At 34.0% G+C, this 19,080-nt stretch overlaps 1 protein-coding gene across 2 annotated transcripts; it reads left to right on the top strand.

Moving 5' to 3' along the window:
- The first annotated feature begins 4,541 nt into the window (after positions 1 to 4,541).
- LOC112512659 (shaggy-related protein kinase kappa) lies at positions 4,542 to 13,444 on the top strand. 2 transcript variants are annotated; one of them, XM_025118732.1, is made up of 13 exons: positions 4,542 to 4,787; positions 5,905 to 6,144; positions 6,341 to 6,433; positions 6,554 to 6,613; positions 6,713 to 6,985; positions 8,582 to 8,656; positions 11,730 to 11,786; positions 11,863 to 12,003; positions 12,296 to 12,346; positions 12,444 to 12,539; positions 12,759 to 12,842; positions 12,923 to 13,025; positions 13,141 to 13,444. In XM_025118732.1, the coding sequence occupies exons 2-13, from the start codon at positions 5,992 to 5,994 to the stop codon at positions 13,230 to 13,232; spliced, it is 1,278 nt and encodes a 425-aa protein (XP_024974500.1). In that variant the 5' UTR covers positions 4,542 to 4,787; positions 5,905 to 5,991; the 3' UTR covers positions 13,233 to 13,444. The 2 variants fall into 2 exon arrangements, with proteins under 2 accessions (XP_024974500.1, XP_024974501.1); XM_025118733.1 differs by having other exon boundaries at positions 4,613 to 4,787; positions 5,912 to 6,144; positions 13,141 to 13,232.
- Positions 13,445 to 19,080: the final 5,636 nt, after the last annotated feature.

Below are 19,080 nucleotides of genomic sequence, written 5' to 3'. Positions count from 1 at the left end.
AAATTGAATTAAGAAAAAAAAAATAAGAAGAAGAAGAAATTTTAAATATTTAATTTAATATTAAAGTTGATACATTTTTTTCAAAATTTTATGATACCTTCAAATTTATATTTTATTCAAACAATAAAAACATTATCGTTTTTTCATTACCACATAAAATCGTATTATAACATTGACGTTGACAAATAAAATGAAACATCAAAATTGAGATGTATCGCGCTGCATTGCGCGAGTACTCTTCTAGTATGTGGGGGGGGGGGKGAGACAGGTTGTTTGTTTTCGTGAGACGATTTTTGGGACAGAAAGAGTATTTGTTCGGAAAGTAGACATTACTTTTTTGAATTATGTATCTTATAATTGAGAGACTAATGAATTTTCTATCTTGTAATTAAGAGTAGATTTAGAAAGTAGACATTAATTTTGAAAGTAAACACTTATTTTGGAACAAACTAAAATACAAACGGGGACACTCATTTTGGAACGGAGATAGTATACGTTTTTGTTAATTGTAGACAATTCATTTATAACAATGAATTGTTCTCTATAGTAATTTATATATATTAATGATCGGTTAATATCTTTTTATATTATTTATAGACTAAGTTTCTATTTACCATATTTTTTGTACGTATAATTAGTTACCGTACAATTTTAGACGTACACTTATTTATTTCTTAATAAAAATTGGCATAGGTATCATTCTCTTTAAAAAAAAAAAAAAAAACTATATCATCAATCAGACAAACAATTGATAAATTATCCATACATCTGTCGTTATTGTTAATCATTTTATTTAATTTTACAACATTATTCTAAACAAATCTTTCTCTCTCTCTCTCTCTCTCTATATATATATATATATTAAAATTCCATTAGTTAGATTTTATTAACTTTTTTGAATAATTTGAATATTATTTATTAATGATTATATAAACAACTATCATATATTTATATTGAGAATCTTCAGATCATTAACCAAAATACTCATAAAATCATATACCGTGCAGTAGAGATGACTAAAAACCGGTCCCGGGCTGGGCCGGTTCCAATCGGTTCTAACATTTCTCATAACCGGCCCCGGTCGAAAATGATAGGACCGGTCAAGGTACTTCATAACCGGTTATGGGCCGTCGGTCCCGATTTCAACCGGTCCTTGCATTAAAAAATAAGATTTTTTAATGATATATATTTTTAATACATTATGAAATTTATAATTGGATCACTCAAATACACTTTAAAAATGCGTTTTAATATAATTAAAATTACGTTTTCGTATAAAAATACATTATAAAATTATTTAAAAATACATTTATTTATACAATTATTTGAATTTTCGGGCCATGCCGGGCCGGTCCATAGTCAGTCCCGGTCCCACGAAACTACCAAAAACCTCAACCGGTCCCTGTCCCGATCCTTCGACGGTCTCGAGCCGGACCGGACCGATTTGGCCTCTCTACAGTGCGGTTCCCACGGTAGTTCAAAAATAAATGAGAAACTCCTTTTTTATTGGGGGCGAACTAAATACATCTCATATATATTTTATTTATTGACTTTTATGTTTTTAATATATAAAAATTGGATATTCCATTACTTTTTTTATTCGTTTTCAAAAGGAGATGTTGAAGGGTGCAAGTGACAATGACAGTTGTCAGTAAACGGGGTCAAAGCATGATCCTTGTTTCATGGACCATCCACCACGTGTCGTTTTCGTATGCATACACATGTCCCACTTCCACTTTTCATTTCAAATAAACCCATAAATTTTCAAAATTCTTTTACCTTTCTATCATTTTTATAATTGAATTATTATTTGATCGGTTCTAACTATTTTTAATTAAAAAAATAAAATAAAATATGAATAAATAAATTACATCGATTGTATAATCTAGAGAGGGTTGCATTTAAATATATTTACAATAATATATATATATATATATATTGAAAGATATAAAAAATTGTACTCTTTGATTAAACGAAACTCATTTATAAATCATATGAGCAATAGTTATAAATTTTAAATTGGTATTGAGATTTATGGAATACTTTATTATATTAGAAAGATTTATATTTATTTTAAATTTTAAATGTATGCAAGTTAGAGGTTGTTTGATTGTAGCTTAATGGATTGTATAGCTTATATGACTTATTTACTCAGCTAAATAGTTGTTCGGTTGTGGTTTATTCCATCAGTTGATGACTTAATAGGTCAACCAAAGTAGATCGATGTGTCATTTGTATTCAACTATAATTTTTCCAAATATGCCCTTGTTAAACGTTATACTAGTGCTTCAAACCTTCGAGTCATCCCTGTCATCCCCAAGCCTTCCTACTCCTCGCTGGTCATCTCTATATCACCATTTGTAGACCTCACTGATCATCTCGTCAACCAATCATCTTCGATCATTGAGACCAACACTCCCTTATCCGTTGTCTTCTTGCATCAAAACTTGCATTCCCCTCCCCAACGTTAAGCGTCACTTCCGGCTGTGTCCTTGTCGCTCATCTGTTCTTTGTTTTTTTAAACTTAAAGCTCGGATTAATCCCATAAGTATATGTTTTTGGTAAATCTGGGTTCCCTATGTTTTATGTTTAACCTAAAATGTGGCAGAATCAAGAAGATGAACTAAGTTTAATTGGTTCATGGGTTTTTTATAGATCAAGAAGATGAACCGAGATTTGTGATCTAATATGAAATTACTGATTTGAAATTTATTGGTTACCATCTTACCTTCTTGAAATTCTTTGGTTTAATGGGTTTTTTCATTTCTTGAGGATGTCGAGAAGCTAATGAGGGGCTAAGAACAAATCGAGAAGATGAATTGGATTTAGAAAATTGAATTCAGGAGGTGCAGTACATTCCTGTGTTTCGAGATTAGGATGAAGATGAAAGATTCATGTTGTTGATATTCTTCATTGTTTATATGAATTGTTTTTAATCGGTGTTTAATAAAAAAATAAGAGGTAAAATAATCATTTTTGTCATTTAGACTGGTTATTCAAACAACAATTTAACATAAATCATACAGACAACTAAATCCAAAGAGACATCTTAACCCATATGAATTTTAATAAAAAACCAACCAAACAACCTCTTAGTTTCATCAACTTAAAATATGAAATTTAAAATTATATATATATATATATAGAGAGAGAGAGAGAGAGAGAGAGAGATAGAGAGGTTGATTATTATACAACCCTTGACATTTTTGCAACCAATACAACTCAATCTCAACCGTCCATTTCATTTGATTAATATGTGATTTCATATAAGTTTTGATTGTTTTTTAATATAAAGTATTGACCATAATTAATGAACCATATTCATCTTCCATAAATATTCAAATCATAATAAATGAACTGTCATCATTTTCATAAATATCTCAATTTATTGGGTTGCATTGGTTGTATAAAACAAACTCTCTCTCTATATATATTTTGATAAGTTATAAATCTAAATTTTAATAAGATAAAAGATAAATATTTTATAATATATTTAAGGTTTATGAATAGATTTCATATTTTTTTTTATTTACTTGTTTGGAAACTTATACATTTGATTTATGTAAATAAATAAAATTGCTTCTTAATATTTTTATAAATTATTGTCAGTAATTTAATTATAATAAAATAATTGTAAGGACTAATGCTACTGTTTTTTGAAAAACAAACCCAAATAGAATCTAAGATGATTGGTTAGAAATATTAAAAATTAAATAATAAAACTGAAAATAAAAAAGACTATTTTGTTTTATATAATGTAATTAATACTCATTTCTTTCAAAAATCCAAATTTCCATTCAAGAATAAACTGTTTGGTTCAACGTTGTACAATGATCTTTATATAGTGTCCTAATAGTTCGAAGGTCACAGCCATAACCAGAAACACACATCAATCAGATAAATATAAAAAAAAGATAGCATTTTAATGTAAAAATAGAATCATTCATTCATATAAATTGATCCATGGCATGTGGCATAGATGGGTCTTAGGAATTGGATGACTCGTTGTGTCGATTTTTTTTATTAACCTGAATATTCAATCCGTTATGCGAGCCGACTAATTCAGGGTGACCATCTGTTTTACAGATAGTCCGGAGTCATTGCATTTGAAACTTCGTGACCATAAAGAGATTATTATTCCTCACTGGATTTAAATCTGAGGCCCCCAGATACTTTTGACCTTTAGAGTCGAGCTCAAATCATTCAGACACCACCCTTGGTGTTATACAAAAATTAAAAAACCGTCCATTGTAATTACTATTAAATTAAATGTATATAACATAAAACGTAATTCACAATCAGAAGAGAGATCAAGATCAAGAAATAATACATCTGGTCCCAGAAACATCTCAATTAATTTGAAGATTTCAAAGCATAAAGATTGGGTGTGCAAGTACTTTGACATTAAATCAAACCAAAATCAGAAAAAAGGGAAGGTGGTGAATGGTGAAATGGGAACAAACTTCAGTTACCAACTTGTCAGAAACCCAAAAGCCTCCATCTTTATCTCTCTCCTCACTTGCCAGTGAATAGTGTGTGGTATCCCAAAAGATCAAAAAGCCAAAAACCTCTCTCTCTTTTTTTCCCCTCATACCCAGATGGAGATGGACATGGAGATGGAGAGAGAAAACCCCAGTTAGATAACTGCAAAATACTCGACATAAATTGGCCCCAAAACGAGTAAAAAGCAGTCAGATCAAGAAACTGTTCACCCCTCGATCGTCTGTTAATTGATTGATTGTGAAATGCACAGATTCTGGTCGGAAAATTTTGCTAAATTCGTCAAGGTGAACAATGTTTTCTGTGTTGTTTTTTGTTAATTAACTCACGGGTGTTTGAAGTCATTCTTGATCGGGTATTGATTATGTGTCTGAAGTTGTTCTTGGTAATTTAATTTGGGGTTTCATGATTTTGCGTAGATTTATTTGTAGTCATTTTGACTTAGATCTGACTGATGGTGAATTATGATGATTTTGTGGTTTATCTGGCATCAAGACATTCTGACGAACTTTTGATTTATGATTATCTGCTAGACTGAAGCATCTTCAAATTGCCATATTTAATTTTCTTTTACTAGCATAGAAATTAATATATGTTGTTGTGGCATCTTGCTTTTATTTTAGCATATTGTATTTGATCCATTTCACACCAGATGGGACTCTTGTTTTTGATTTCTATAGGTAGTGGACTCCAATTGTAGAACATACAGTCATTTTGAACCTGGTTCATGTGTGTTACACCTTTTCTATTATGGAATGTGGCTTTTTCGAGATTGAACAAATGCTTGGAAGTCTGAATATTATTTGGGAAGAATGTAGTGTAATATACACGCGGAACACCTAACAAATTCTTAAAATTTGGTTACTCTTTGGTCACGTAACCAAAACAAATCACTTTAGCTTTTTTCAGGAAGAAAGAATAATGGGTTGGTAAAAATTTGATGAGAACCACCCATTCTGTACCTAATTCTTGGTGATTTTTTGTACCAAATTCTGTGGGTTCTGAAAAATGGCGTTTAGCTTCCAGGCATTTCAATGTGTTTGAGCCCATATGCTTCTCTACAAGTATGGAGTCTCTAATATCTTCAAGTAACTGAAGGCATATGATTGGTTTGTAGCACTTGCTTACGACCGATTGTTTTACCTTGATGTTGACTTCTTCTATGCTGGATAGATATGTGCTACTGACAGGAAGTTCAGTTCCATGTGCATAATTCACTAAGATATGCACATAAAAATATTTATGCATCTAATCGATTACCCATGGAGATTTTGCGTACTTTTTTCTGCTTGATGCATGAAGAGGTTGATTAATCTGAACCTAATCATGCTATTATGCAAGAGGAGATATTAGATGTTATGAGATGTTTATGTTCTTTTGAATATGATTTTTTCATTTATTAAGGAGACAGGTATAAAGTATCTGGAAGTTTCCACAAGTGTATGTGGAGTGTAGCAGTCGTTAACACCTCTAATACTCATCCGGCATAAGATGGCTTCTGCCAGTCTAGGACATGGGGGAGTTGGCAGCTCCAGGACTGTTGGTGGCTTTAATGAATCATCTAGTTCAGTTGACTGGCTGGGGAGGGAGATGCTTGAGATGCGACTTAGGGACAAAGTGGACCATGATGATGAAAGAGTGAGCGTAAGTTCTTTTTCTTAATATAAACATTCTTGTAGCTATCATAGAATTCTTGTTGTTTTTGTTGTCATTGATGTTCTATTTCTGCTAGATTGAGGTTTTTTGTTGCATTGAAATGTTTTAGGCACATAGATTTGCCTACGTTTGTTTGAGACTAAGAATTTCTACCTCAATGGGAAAATTTTATTTATTATTTCAGGATAGTGAACCAGAGATAGTACATGGTGTGGGCGCTGAAGCAGGGCATGTGATAAGAACAACGGTTGGTGGTCGTAATGGTCAGTCTAAACAGGTTGGCAGTAACGAAATTCTAAGAAATAGTCTTTTTCATGGCTATGGATTGATTGCATAAAACGTCCTTCATTTTATATTAGGTAAAATTTTCATATATTTGTAAATTGGTTTATGGCAGACTGTCAGTTATATAGCCGAGCATGTGATTGGAACTGGTTCTTTTGGTGTTGTTTTCCAAGTAAGTAAAGCTCACTGGTAGATTATATAGTTTTTACTTGGTTAAGTTATCTGGTTTAGATTCTTTATGTGATTTTTCTTTTTTGCATTCTTGGTGCAGGCTAAATGCAGAGAGACGGGAGAGATTGTTGCCATCAAGAAAGTTCTTCAAGACAAGCGTTATAAGAACAGGGAGCTACAAATTATGCAAATGCTGGACCACCCTAACGTTGTGGCCCTGAAACATTCTTTCTTTTCAACCACTGATAAAGATGAGCTATACCTCAATCTTGTTCTTGATTTTGTTCCTGAAACGGTTAGCCGTAGTGCTCGACATTACACTAGGATGAACCAACGAATGCCCTTGATATATGTCAAGCTGTATACCTATCAGGCATGTGCTACTTAACTTTTCAGCTTTGAGTTTATTAATTATCGCTCTTTTCTTGTTTATTGCAATTGGTAATTCACTTGTTGCACGTACATACATCATGAACCAGCTTTTGCTCACTGTCAAGACCCATGCAAATATTATACCTCCCTGAATTAGCTTAGCAATACCGTAGTTGGTGCTGTTCTGTATACTCTTCGTACTCAAAACTGTTGTTGGATTCATAATCTTCTGTGAACACATGAATAGCAGGAAGTGAATATGATAGAAGATTTGCTTGATGAATCAAGGATTAGCATTTCAGATCATTATATTTGACATTTCATGTCTAAACAACCAACATGCTTGTTGAAATGAAAGTATATCACTTTGATTGGAAGAAAAAGCGAACACGATACTCTAGTCTGAAACTGGAGTGTTCTTTCTGCTGTTTCTTGGCGGTATACAACCTTAAATGAGATTTAAATTTAATCCATGATGTTCTTATGAGTATGGAGCCATTTTTTCTTTCATGAGGCTAGGCGTATTCAAGAGGCTCACTGTTGAGGCGCCTTGTAGGCCTAGGCGCACCTCATAAAGAGTTAATAAATAACTAGTCAGCCCCTAAACTTAAATAAGTTTACTCATCTTCTAGACTTCATAAGAAAAAGTTATTAAATGGATGTCATAAGTTAACCCCTAATATTAAATACCCAATTCTTAGAACCTCAAGCCTCCATCTCTATAAATACCTAGACCTTAAAACTTCCCCCTCACGGCTCACGCTTAAAGCCCTTCTGGCTTCTGCATTGGAGGCTTGCACTTGTTGCATATTCGAGTTGTGTGTTTGTGTGTGTATTGATAAGATGCACCTCACATTCCTGAGGCCTGCCCCTCACACCTAGGCTGCATGACCCCTTTGCGCCTTGAGTAAGGGTGTAAACGAGCCGAGTAGTAGGTCATTCGAGCTCGGCTCGAATAAAAAGTACTAGGCTCGAACTCGAATAACTTTTTTGGTGTAGGGCTTAAGCTTGTGCTTGAATACCTTTTGAGTTATTGAGCTCGAGCTTGATGCTCTTTTATGGGCTCAAACTTGTGATCAATTAACTCGTTTATTGGCTCGAGGTTGATAATTTATATATTTTTGTTTTATGATTTATGAACATATAATCATGTTTTGCTCAAAAAGTTGTATGCTCGACGGCTCGGTTCAGCTTGACCCGAAAATTTTATTCAAGTTTTCAAGCGAGCCGAGTCAGACATTGGTGTTATGAATTTCTACTCGTTAAGTTAAATGAGTTTTATTTTGAATTTGGACTCGTTAAGTTAAATGAGTTTTTATTTTTGTGTTCCAGTTCGAGCTTGAGAATTATTAAGCTCAAGCTCGAGATTAACGAGCTCGCCATTGCAATAATCAAGGATTTCATGATTCAAGCATTTAAGTTTTCACTTGCTCTACTTCAATGTGTGTTAATTCCTAGAATATGCTTTGAATACTTTTTTGTTAACAGCATGATAATTTTGTTTTAAGAGACTTGTCATTTTATGATTTTAGAGTGCTTATTTCTTGATATTAGTTGTATTTGTATGTATAGCTATGTCTTACTCTCTTGTATGCAGATATGCAGAGCACTGGCTTATATTCATAACTGCATTGGCATTTGTCACCGTGACATCAAGCCCCAGAATTTGCTAGTAAGATTCTTTCCTAAATTTAAAATTTAGTTTGATTATTTGTCCATACGACACTCCTTGATTTTGCTTATTTCATGTGCACTTACAAAATATTCTGCTTTTTGTCGTGCTTTTTCTTCTGGACTAATTCATTTGCAATTTGTGTACTTTTATCTCCCCAGTTCTTACAATCTATGGTGATTTGGCATTCAAGCAATACATAAATCTCAATATAATTTGCTCATCTTATATCATTACATGCATACAGCTCTACTGGGATTGGTTAAACACCAAATTTAGCTATTTAGAACAATATTGTTGTTTGCGTAGGATATATAGCAATACACAAAATCTGTCATTCCATGGAAGAGGACTTTAATGAAGGTTTAGATAAGAGCATCAACAAGGCGAACATATAGAATTCTAAAAAGCATTAAACGGAGACCTAGGTGTTGAGTAAATTACATTCTCGGTCATGTGTTTTAACACTCTGGGTCCCTATTTTGAAATATCTATGGATTACATCTTTGTGGTTTGCATTTTATAACATGTTTGGTCCCTATACTTAAAATGATTGAATTGCCCTCTTAATTAACCTATTTAACAGAAAAAAATCTAACGGAGTTAGTTTTAGGGACCCGAAGTGTTATAGTCCAAACCACAACGATGCAATCCATAGATATTTCAAAATAGGGATCCAAAGTGTTAAACCACAGGGACAAAGAATGTGGTACTGCTTAATTTGGTAGCAAAGGCATAGACTGGGCCTTGACAGGTTTTAATCTGGTACTGCTTAATTGATCCCAGTCTATGCCTTTGCTACCACTTAATCGACTACCCGATCAACTTGAGCTTTAAGGTATACCAAGCTTTCAAACATATTGGTTTTGAATGTGACTTCCTATTGGTGTCAAAGAGTGCTAGTGTCGCGTACGATTTCTGTCATCTTGAGATCCTATCTTTGCACCTTTGTGGTAATTGTTTCGTCAACCCTTTCAGCATCTTGCTCAAGCCTGTCAAGGCCCTCCTTGACATCCACCATAACCAACTTGTTCCATGTAAGATGAGTCCTATTTCACATCAATCAGGGGGCAACTTCTCTGCTAACATTCGACATTATCAAAGTCCAACTTTGGTACCGAGTGTTATAGACTTTCTTTCTTTTTCTTCAAAAGCTCTATGCAGTGTTGGCGTCAATACCATTTAGTTTATAGCCAAGCCAACCTTAAGGAATTGTTTGATCCGACATGGTGTGAACAATATGAGAAATGAGAGAATGCTTAGTAAGGAACTATCTAGATCCATGGACCTTAAAGATTCTTCTACAGAGGTTTAAGACTTACATGTATCAAGATTCAAGAGATTCTAACAAGATATAGCACTATCTTAGAAGTTAGAACAGTATGGAGAACTGCTCTAGAGCATTGCTGGACTTTCAGGATATTCTGGTTCTTTGTTTGAAACTGCTTGTAGGCAAGCCCTTGTGATAGAGTGTGTGCACTGCATGATGCCTATGTAATGTATCTGAACTCGAAGAGCTCGTTATCTTATACGGTTCTACCTAATCCATGATGGCTTAATTTTAACCTTCACGGGGAGCGTCAACGCCTTGTTTACACTGTCCCATCTCTTTGGGTTGTATTTTGTATGCCTTCTGGTTTTGGATTTCTTATGACAAGGTCATGGTACCAAGTTGCTGCACTGTGCTGATATGAGCCATTCTTCTTGTTGCTTTTCTTGCTTGTGGAACCGGGCAACCATTTCTTGGAATCTATGCTTGTGTCAGAAGTCTTTGAACCAATACTAGCATTATGAAGGTTACAGTTATAAAATGATGGTTGTCTTGGTGGACTCTTGCCTCAACTTTTTGACCATTGCATTGAAGGCATTTGTCTTAAGAATTGTCATGTGCGGAATGCCCAAAAAGCATATCAGTGGTTTCTCATGTTTCTCGGCCAGACTTGAGTAACTCCCTATTATGATTCGGATTTGACTATGGAGATTCATGTTTTTTGCTAGGAAATTCACCAAGGTCTTCCTAATCATGAGGGCGTCGGCCTTTGCAACTATTAGGTGGTCCTTGGCTTAAATCTATCCACGAAAAAGAAGCACAAGTATTCGTTGCCCATCGTTGGAATTTGAACCATGAGATCTGAGAACTTCTTGAAATGGTATTGAATGGAATGCTCATACTTCAACTCCTTAATGTGACTCCCTATTATAGGGTTGCACCATGTACCTTCGACTTTATCTTTCAAGTTGGCTATCTTGAAGTAGCACTCTGTGCTAAAAAAAAGTTGTTAATATCTTTGATATTTCACAAGCCATCGTACTATGTTGGTTGGGGGCATGTCAGACCATCCTTGTAGTTTTTAGCTTCTTTTTATGGGTCACGGGATGCCACTTGCTTATCTTAAGGTCAGCCTTCATCTCAACATTATGCGCTTTAATGTTCGCCAAGTCTTCAATCACCTTGCTTTGGAAAGTGGCATGATCCTGACGTCATAGTGTTTTAGCGTTGGTCTTCTTGATAGTTAGCTTGACTTTTTGTCCTTGCATGTTTGTTGCAATTGAACTCCCTTTAATTCTTGCTCCCCGGTCAAGAATACATGTATAGACTTTTCATGTCATATAAGACAAGTCTCCATGGAAGAGAAAAGATTCTTGGGCTTCTCGTGGCGAGTAGGTAGCAGGTTTCTTGTTAACATTCGAGAATATATTGGAAAAGCGACTCTCGTGCCAATTGTCATGGACTTACGTTTTGCCTCAAAGTTTTGTGATCCTTAGCATCTATATCAGTTTAGTTGGGATAACCCATCCTTGAGAGAATTCTAGATATTAAAGGCTACAAAAAACAGTGATATGAGAGAATGCTTTGTTTCGATTTTGCAAAGAGGTTGTTCCAGTGTTCCGGTTCTCGGACTTGCTATTTGTTCTGCAGTTTTATTCGGTAAACGAACTAATATCACATTTTTAAGTGAAAAGTAGTCTGTTTGACTCACGAAGATAGAAGTAGGACGTATTAAGATGAGTTCTCTAAGATGAGTTTAAAGTCGTATTTGGAAGGACTGAGCCACTAAGTTGCTACTTTCAGGTGAACCCACACACACACCAGCTGAAACTTTGCGACTTTGGAAGTGCTAAAGTTCTGGTAAGTTATTCGACATGTTCATGTAGTTCCAATTTGTTATTTTTATCTCTGGTTTATACTCCATTTTCTTGTACAGGTGAAAGGAGAGCCCAATATTTCCTACATCTGTTCAAGATATTATCGTGCCCCAGAGCTCATATTTGGTGCAACAGAATATACAGCAGCTATAGATATTTGGTCAACAGGTTGTGTGATGGCCGAACTACTACTTGGACAGGTATTTTAGCTCTACAGTTTCTTAAGGGTGCGTTTGGTATGCAGCACAGAATGGAATAGGACACAACAAAAACTCGTTGTCCCACACGATGGAACTTAAAATATGTGGAACAAAAATAAGGGAGATGGGACAAGATTGGTAAATTACTAAACTATCATGTTAATTAAACCCTAAAACTTTCCATATTTCTTTCACCCGTCAACCTGACTCTTGCATGTACCAAAGGCACCCTTTCTGTCAATTGAAGTAGCCAGTCTGTTTTGATCATTCTCTTAGTTGATTTCATATGTAGCCATTGTTTCCCGGAGAAAGTGGTGTTGATCAGCTAGTTGAGATCATCAAGGTAAGTTAACTCAATTGTCAACTTCTTTAAAACTTGGCCCTCTGTTTGAACTTCTTTCTTGCTAAAAAGAAATGATTTGTAATCTAATGTTATACAGGTTCTGGGAACACCTACTCGAGAGGAGATAAAATGCATGAATCCGAACTATACTGAATTTAGATTTCCACAAATAAAGCCTCATCCATGGCACAAGGTACGCCCTTCATGTATATACCAATAAATATTCTAAGATTAAACAACACCACTTGGTATATGGAACAGTCTCTAATCTTATTCTTGTTTGATGTTTGGTACATAAATTTATATGCATTACTGGCCATGGTTTGCTGCAAGTTCATTTTCTCATCATTCAACCGTTATTAGCTCGAAATTATGCATTTCTTGGTAATTGTGAGCTTGTTTTTTTCTTCAGGTGTTCCAGAAGCGTTTACCTCCAGAAGCGGTAGACTTGGTTTGTAGGTTTTTCCAGTATTCGCCCAATTTGCGATGCACTGCTGTAAGTGTTATAACATAGGGTTGGCATGTGTTTATTGAAACAATGAGATGAAATGAGTGAAGTAGTAATTGTAATTGCAGTTGGAAGCTTGTGTTCATCCTTTCTTTGATGAATTGAGGGATCCAAGCACCCGTCTTCCTAACGGTCGCCCACTCCCGCCACTCTTCAATTTTAAACCTCAAGGTAAGCAAGATTCATCCATCCACTTTCATGGCTGCGTTTTATTCCGTTAACTCGATGGCACGAAAGTAAATGATGCAGTAAGGAAATAAAGGAAGCTATAATGTTATTGTTACAGAGCTTGCAGGCATCCCTGGTGAGACTGTGCAAAGGCTAATACCAGAGCATGCAAGAAAGCAGAACTTATTTATGGCTTTGAACACCCAATGAGTTTTGGTTTTTATTACTTGTTTCTGTGTTGGTAATTGGTAATTGGTAATTAGTAGTATTATATATATAAGAGAGTTTGGTTGCATGTGGAAATGTGGTGGAGAGGAAGATGGTTATATATTGTAATTCCTTTTGCTTTCCACCCCAAGAGAGACTTGAGCTTGGATTGTGGGAAGTTTTTTATGATTCTAATGAATATATTTGTTTATTTGTAACAATTTTGTTAATGGATTGGTTGATCACACAGGTGCTTTTGCAACTCTCAACATGTTTGTTCTTCTCTTTTAGGACCCCAAATGTTTACTCGGTAAGCGCTTACCTTACCACTATGAGTCAATACTATAATTTATTTTGATGCGTAAGATTTTAGTACATCAAAACATATCGAATGCAACAATTTACTAGGTAAGCGCTTACCTGGGTAAGAGTCGTCATCTTCACTTACCGGATAAGACTCTTCATTCTTCTTATTGCACTTACCCGGTAGGATTCTTGGCCCTTCTCATGTTCATCCGATGAGGAAATTTATGCGTTAAACAATTACCAAGTAAGTGTTCAGTAAACGACCCCTTAGTATGCTTGTGGATGGACGGTTGGTGTTTATAAGCTTATACCCAAAAAGCTGGGTAAGAGTTGTGTCCAATGCCACGTTAACATATATAGCAACTATGCAAGGCGAGGCCTCGTTAACATGTATAGCAACTATGCAAGGCGAAGCCTGCATCATAGGGTCTAAAAAATATGTTTTTTATATGAATTCTTAGATTTTCTTCAACTTTTGTGAAGTTTTTACTTTTTATCTTGTTACGGGTTCTTGTTACGATACTCTATATACATATATATATATATATATGTATGTATATATATATATATGTATGTATATATATATGTATGTATGTATGTATATGTATGTATGTATGTATGGGGTTGGGTTCTTGTGAGAACTGCTTTGCGACCTTTGATTGCTTTTGATCCAACAATTGATATCTTGCATATTTTTTTAAATGGGACATTTCCGTCTTTAGGTTTTCTGTATCTATGCACTATATGGCATTTTAGGGCTTCATCAGGAATGGGTAGGAATGTGTGTGTAGGCATGAGATTGTTTGAGAATAACAGTTATGATGAGAACGATGAAAATACTTTTAAGTTTGTAGGTGAGTTGACTTTTTAATCCAACTTCATTTTCCGTTTTACTATCTTTATCTTCACTTTTAGTCAATTTGGCAATGACAAACTTCTTATAATTATTTTGTTTTTTAAGGATCGTCCTTAGACATGAAAAAAAGTTCTACATTCTAGAGAATCTTCTCTAAACACTCTTGGTAAGATTGTTTCGGCTGAAGTTAGAGCTATTTATTATATAAAAAATAATGAAAATGATGGAATGCTTAAAAAAAAATTGATGCATATAAAAGCCTCATTCTCTACAAAAGATTTTTCAACAAATTTTTTATAATTCATCTAAAATGTAGAATTAAAAGTTAAAATCTCTAATCACAATTACGGTGTTGTTTGACAGTTACTGAATGATTTAGTGCAGAATAGTTAAAAGGTCAGAATGGTTAAGTGCAGAATGAAACAAGGTTGTTTGGTAATTGTTCTCTGAATGACAACAAATTACCATTTTAACCCTTAACAAATTTCAGAATTTTCCCCAACCAACTCGTTGTTGCCCAAATTTGGCTACTAAATAGTTACCATTAACTGCTTCTTCATGATAATGGAACTGCACATGAACATAAAATCATATCTGGGTGTGCTTTTCTTATCACTAGGATCAGTTCGGCATAGTCACAGTTCTTAACCCTCGATTTTATTTTTGGGTTCTATGATTTGATTTTGATTTCAATATAGAAGAGACTTTTTGTAGTTTTGATTTAGGGTTTCACTCACTTTTGGATTTGGGTTATGTTTTTCCTGGATGAGACGCTACCGATTTCGTTGATGGGATCTAAGGATTGTCGCCGTCGGGAAGGAGATGTTATGGTTGATGGGGATTATACGGAGTGAGAGAAGGAGATGAAGGGGTTTCAGAGTTAAGAGAGAGATAAGGGAAGAAGCATCGATGACCTGAGTGTCGCCGTCGGAGAAGCAGAGGCGGGCCTAGGCGCCGATGCCATTGTCGGAGAGAGGGAATGAAAAAGGAGGCAGGTCTGTGAGATGGAGAGATTGGTGAGATCGTTTGGGAGGAAGAACGATGCGTGGGAGGAGGAGGGGGAACGATGATGCTGGAAGGAGAGGAGAGGAGGGGGAACGATGATGCTGGAACGATGCGTGGGAGGAGGAGGGGAAGGGTAATCCTGGAAAAATATGCCTTTGAACCATTAGGCAACCCATTAGATGCAAAATCATTAAGAGGTAATTGTCACCATTAAGAGGTTCATTTTTTTTTGCCAAACAGCCCCTGCCTCTTACCGATTAAGAGGCTCCCTCTTAATGTCACTATTAAGAGGCAAACAAACAGCCCCTACATTTTGCTACAACATATTGTTTATTTTATCCCTAAAATTTTCAACATTAATTATATTATTAAATTATTTTATAAATTTATCATTCTATTATATTTTTAAAATATATAAAATAATAATATATTTAATTTGATAGAAAAGAACTAAAAAATAATTTCTCTTCTCAATATTAAATTTTAGAAAATCCTCTAATTTAAAAGTTTTCTTTATTTTAAAAAATAACATAAAAATCTATTGAAATAAAATAAAGAATAAAGTTTTCATTTTATTTATTTTAGATTATTTGAAAACTAAAAAACTCATAAAACCAAAGGTTACAAAAATTGAAAGGATGCATAATGAAGAAGAATACTCGTTTGGTTTGCAGAATTGTTTTTTAGGGATTTAAATTTTATGAAGGGATTTATATTTGAAGAAATTTCGATTGGAATTGATTTGAGATCATTGGTGTGTTTGGTTTGTAGGATTTTGAATGAAATTGGATTATATTATTTATAAATAATTTACAAAACAAATGTTTTTAGCTTTTTTTAAAACCTTATTCATACAATCCTACAAAATTTCCTAAAATCCTGAGCACCCTTAAGGATTTTAAATCCGAATAATCTAACAAACAGAACATAAAATTAAAATGGATTTAAAATCCAAATTTTCTCAAATCCATTTCATTCTTACAAACCAACACAGAAAGTAAGTGAAGTGTAGTCCTCCATATTCTCCATAGCACTAGAATCAATCCTTCAATAATTATGACATGTTACAATAAATTAATTTAATAAATAAATGAAGATAGCAATGACCAAATCAACTCAACTTCCCACTTTAATCTTGGCATTTAAATTTTTAACTTGATTTCTATTTTGGATAATGTATTTTTAGAACTTTTATTTTGGTATATAAGATGTAAAGTTTTAAACATTTAAATATCCGGGTAACCGGTTGAAGCATTAACCGGTTACCATGCTAATGTGACGAGTGATGTGGTATCCAACTCAGTAGTATTTGTTATTCAACCCAATTTCATCTCATCGCTCGCCACATCAGCATGGTAACCGGTTAATGCTTCAACCGGTTACATAGGTACTTAAAATTTTAAAACTTTACATCTTAGATACCAAAATGAAAGTTTTGAAAATATGTTACCCAAAATATGAATCAAGTTAAAGTACATTACTTTTTTCATGCAATTTGCCCTTTTCAAACAATAAAGTAATTTCTATGTGTTTTGTGTGTTCACAGAAACAAAGAATTATTAGCAATTTGAATAGTTGATTTATCGTCACAATATAGATTAACAGGAAGTAAATCTTTAATCTTTAAATCAAAAAGAATACTAAGAACCCACAAGATTTCACAACATTAATAAAAAACTTAGGTCCTGTTTGGTTTGCATAAATTGAATGAATTTGGATTTCAAATCCATTCCAATCTCATGTTCGGTTTGTTGGATTGTCCGAATTTAAAATCTTAGGAAGTGCTTGGGATTTCACGAGATTTTGTAGGATTGTATGAAATAGAGTTTTAAAAAATATTAAAAAACACTTGTTTTCTAATAATCGATTAATAAAAATGTAATTTAATTATTCTTATAACTTTTTTTACAAATTATTTATAAATAATATAATCTAATTCCATTTTAAATCCTACAAATCAAACAGACCAAATTATTTATAATTTTCATATTTGGTTTATTTATTTGAGTAGTCAAACAAGTTGTGGAGTTTATTGGTTTGATTTTGACTTAAATGAGTTTTGAAGACATTGTTCTAAGCCTTGGTATTCTGCGTGCTTTTATAACCTTAAATAAACATACCATTTTCATCAAATTACATTGTTGGAAAATATTATGGAGTGGGTGTTATGTCTGCATGAAACCTGCTTTTGGGTCTGTGTGCAGGCTTTTGGGGATAAGAGTGACTTTCATGTGACTTTACCTGCATGAAACTCGTATTCACGTCCAGATCAACTTTTAAGTCGATTTTCATTTAATCATGTACACCCTCAAAATTTGGTAAAAAAACGACTAATTTTAATTTTTGATAAAACATCAAATAAGGATCAAGTCTTTTTCTAAGAGTTAATATTTGATCACTTAGAATGACAATCTAAGGTTTAACATCAATATACAATATCCAAACCTCACACAAGTCTATAATTAGGAACGAGTGTTACTAAAACCCATCAAAAGTTGCTATTTCCAAACATATGAAAGATGTTCTCGAATAGCTAAATTATGCTTGTGCCTCTATCTAATACTCATCCAATCACAGTGTTACTAGTACCATTCTGTAACGAAAACCTGATGCACATGCCGATGACATGGAGAAGCACAAAACCTATAGCAAGGATGTAACAACTCGTCACACATGGATAGAAATGAGATTTGGGGTGTTACAAAATGATATCAAATCTCATCCTTGTACCATCGGGATGGTGGGGGCAAACCTCATCTGGTACGATGAATCCGGTGGGGGAATGTTTGTAACATCTTAGGCGAATCCCATTTGTAAGTGGGGATTTTGTAACAACTCATCTCACATAGATTGAAAATGAGAGCTTCTTATATGCCTCAAATTGTGGGCTACCAATAATTTTTACTATGGTTTTAAGTCGAATCCAAAGTTATTGGATCGACCTGTTGCGTTGGGATTTGGAGTGTTACAAAAGAGACGGGAGAAATGAATTTACGTACGTTGATAAGATGCGAATAAAACTGAAGTAGTTTCAAATGTGGAGTTCGATAGTTCCACCTTTTGTAGCAAGAAACATCAGAGAATGAGATGGGGAGGAGATTGCGTTATGTAGAGTGAGGGTGGGAAACGTACAAACGAAGGTAGCAGGAAAATGATTTCAATAGGAATCATATCGTATCAATAACATCAAGATCACATGTAAAAATAGATCAGAACGTACCCTATTTTACTTGACTCATGATCAGAATATGGGTTTTGACAAAAAGTCAAACTAGCTCAAAACATACTTGATTTCAAACCAAAGTGTTTTCTTACGGGTCAACGTTTGACTCGACAATGTTAAGCTGAACTCGAACTTTATTCGATTTGATACAAGTCAACGGTATATCTTATAAATACATTAAATTCGATAAAAGTTGAAATATAATGATAAAAAGATCATGAATTTAATTAAAATATTATTTAAAAGGGAAAAGTACAATAAAAAACAATGGACTTTCTTGTTTGAAATGATTAAGTCCTTGGACTTTTTTTTGAAACAAATAAGTCCTTGGACATTCCAAAACATGTTAAATAACTCCTTGGATAATTTTTGGAACAAATAAGTCATTGAACAATCCAAAACATGTTAAATAACTTCTTGAACTTTTATAAAACATGTTGGATACATTCTTATGACTTGTA

The sequence above is a fragment of the Cynara cardunculus genome, assembly GCF_001531365.2.
Source record: "Cynara cardunculus var. scolymus isolate 2C chromosome LG 5, CcrdV1, whole genome shotgun sequence".
Lineage (NCBI taxonomy): Eukaryota > Viridiplantae > Streptophyta > Magnoliopsida > Asterales > Asteraceae > Cynara > Cynara cardunculus.
This window is presented reverse-complemented; position numbering and strand designations above follow the sequence as displayed.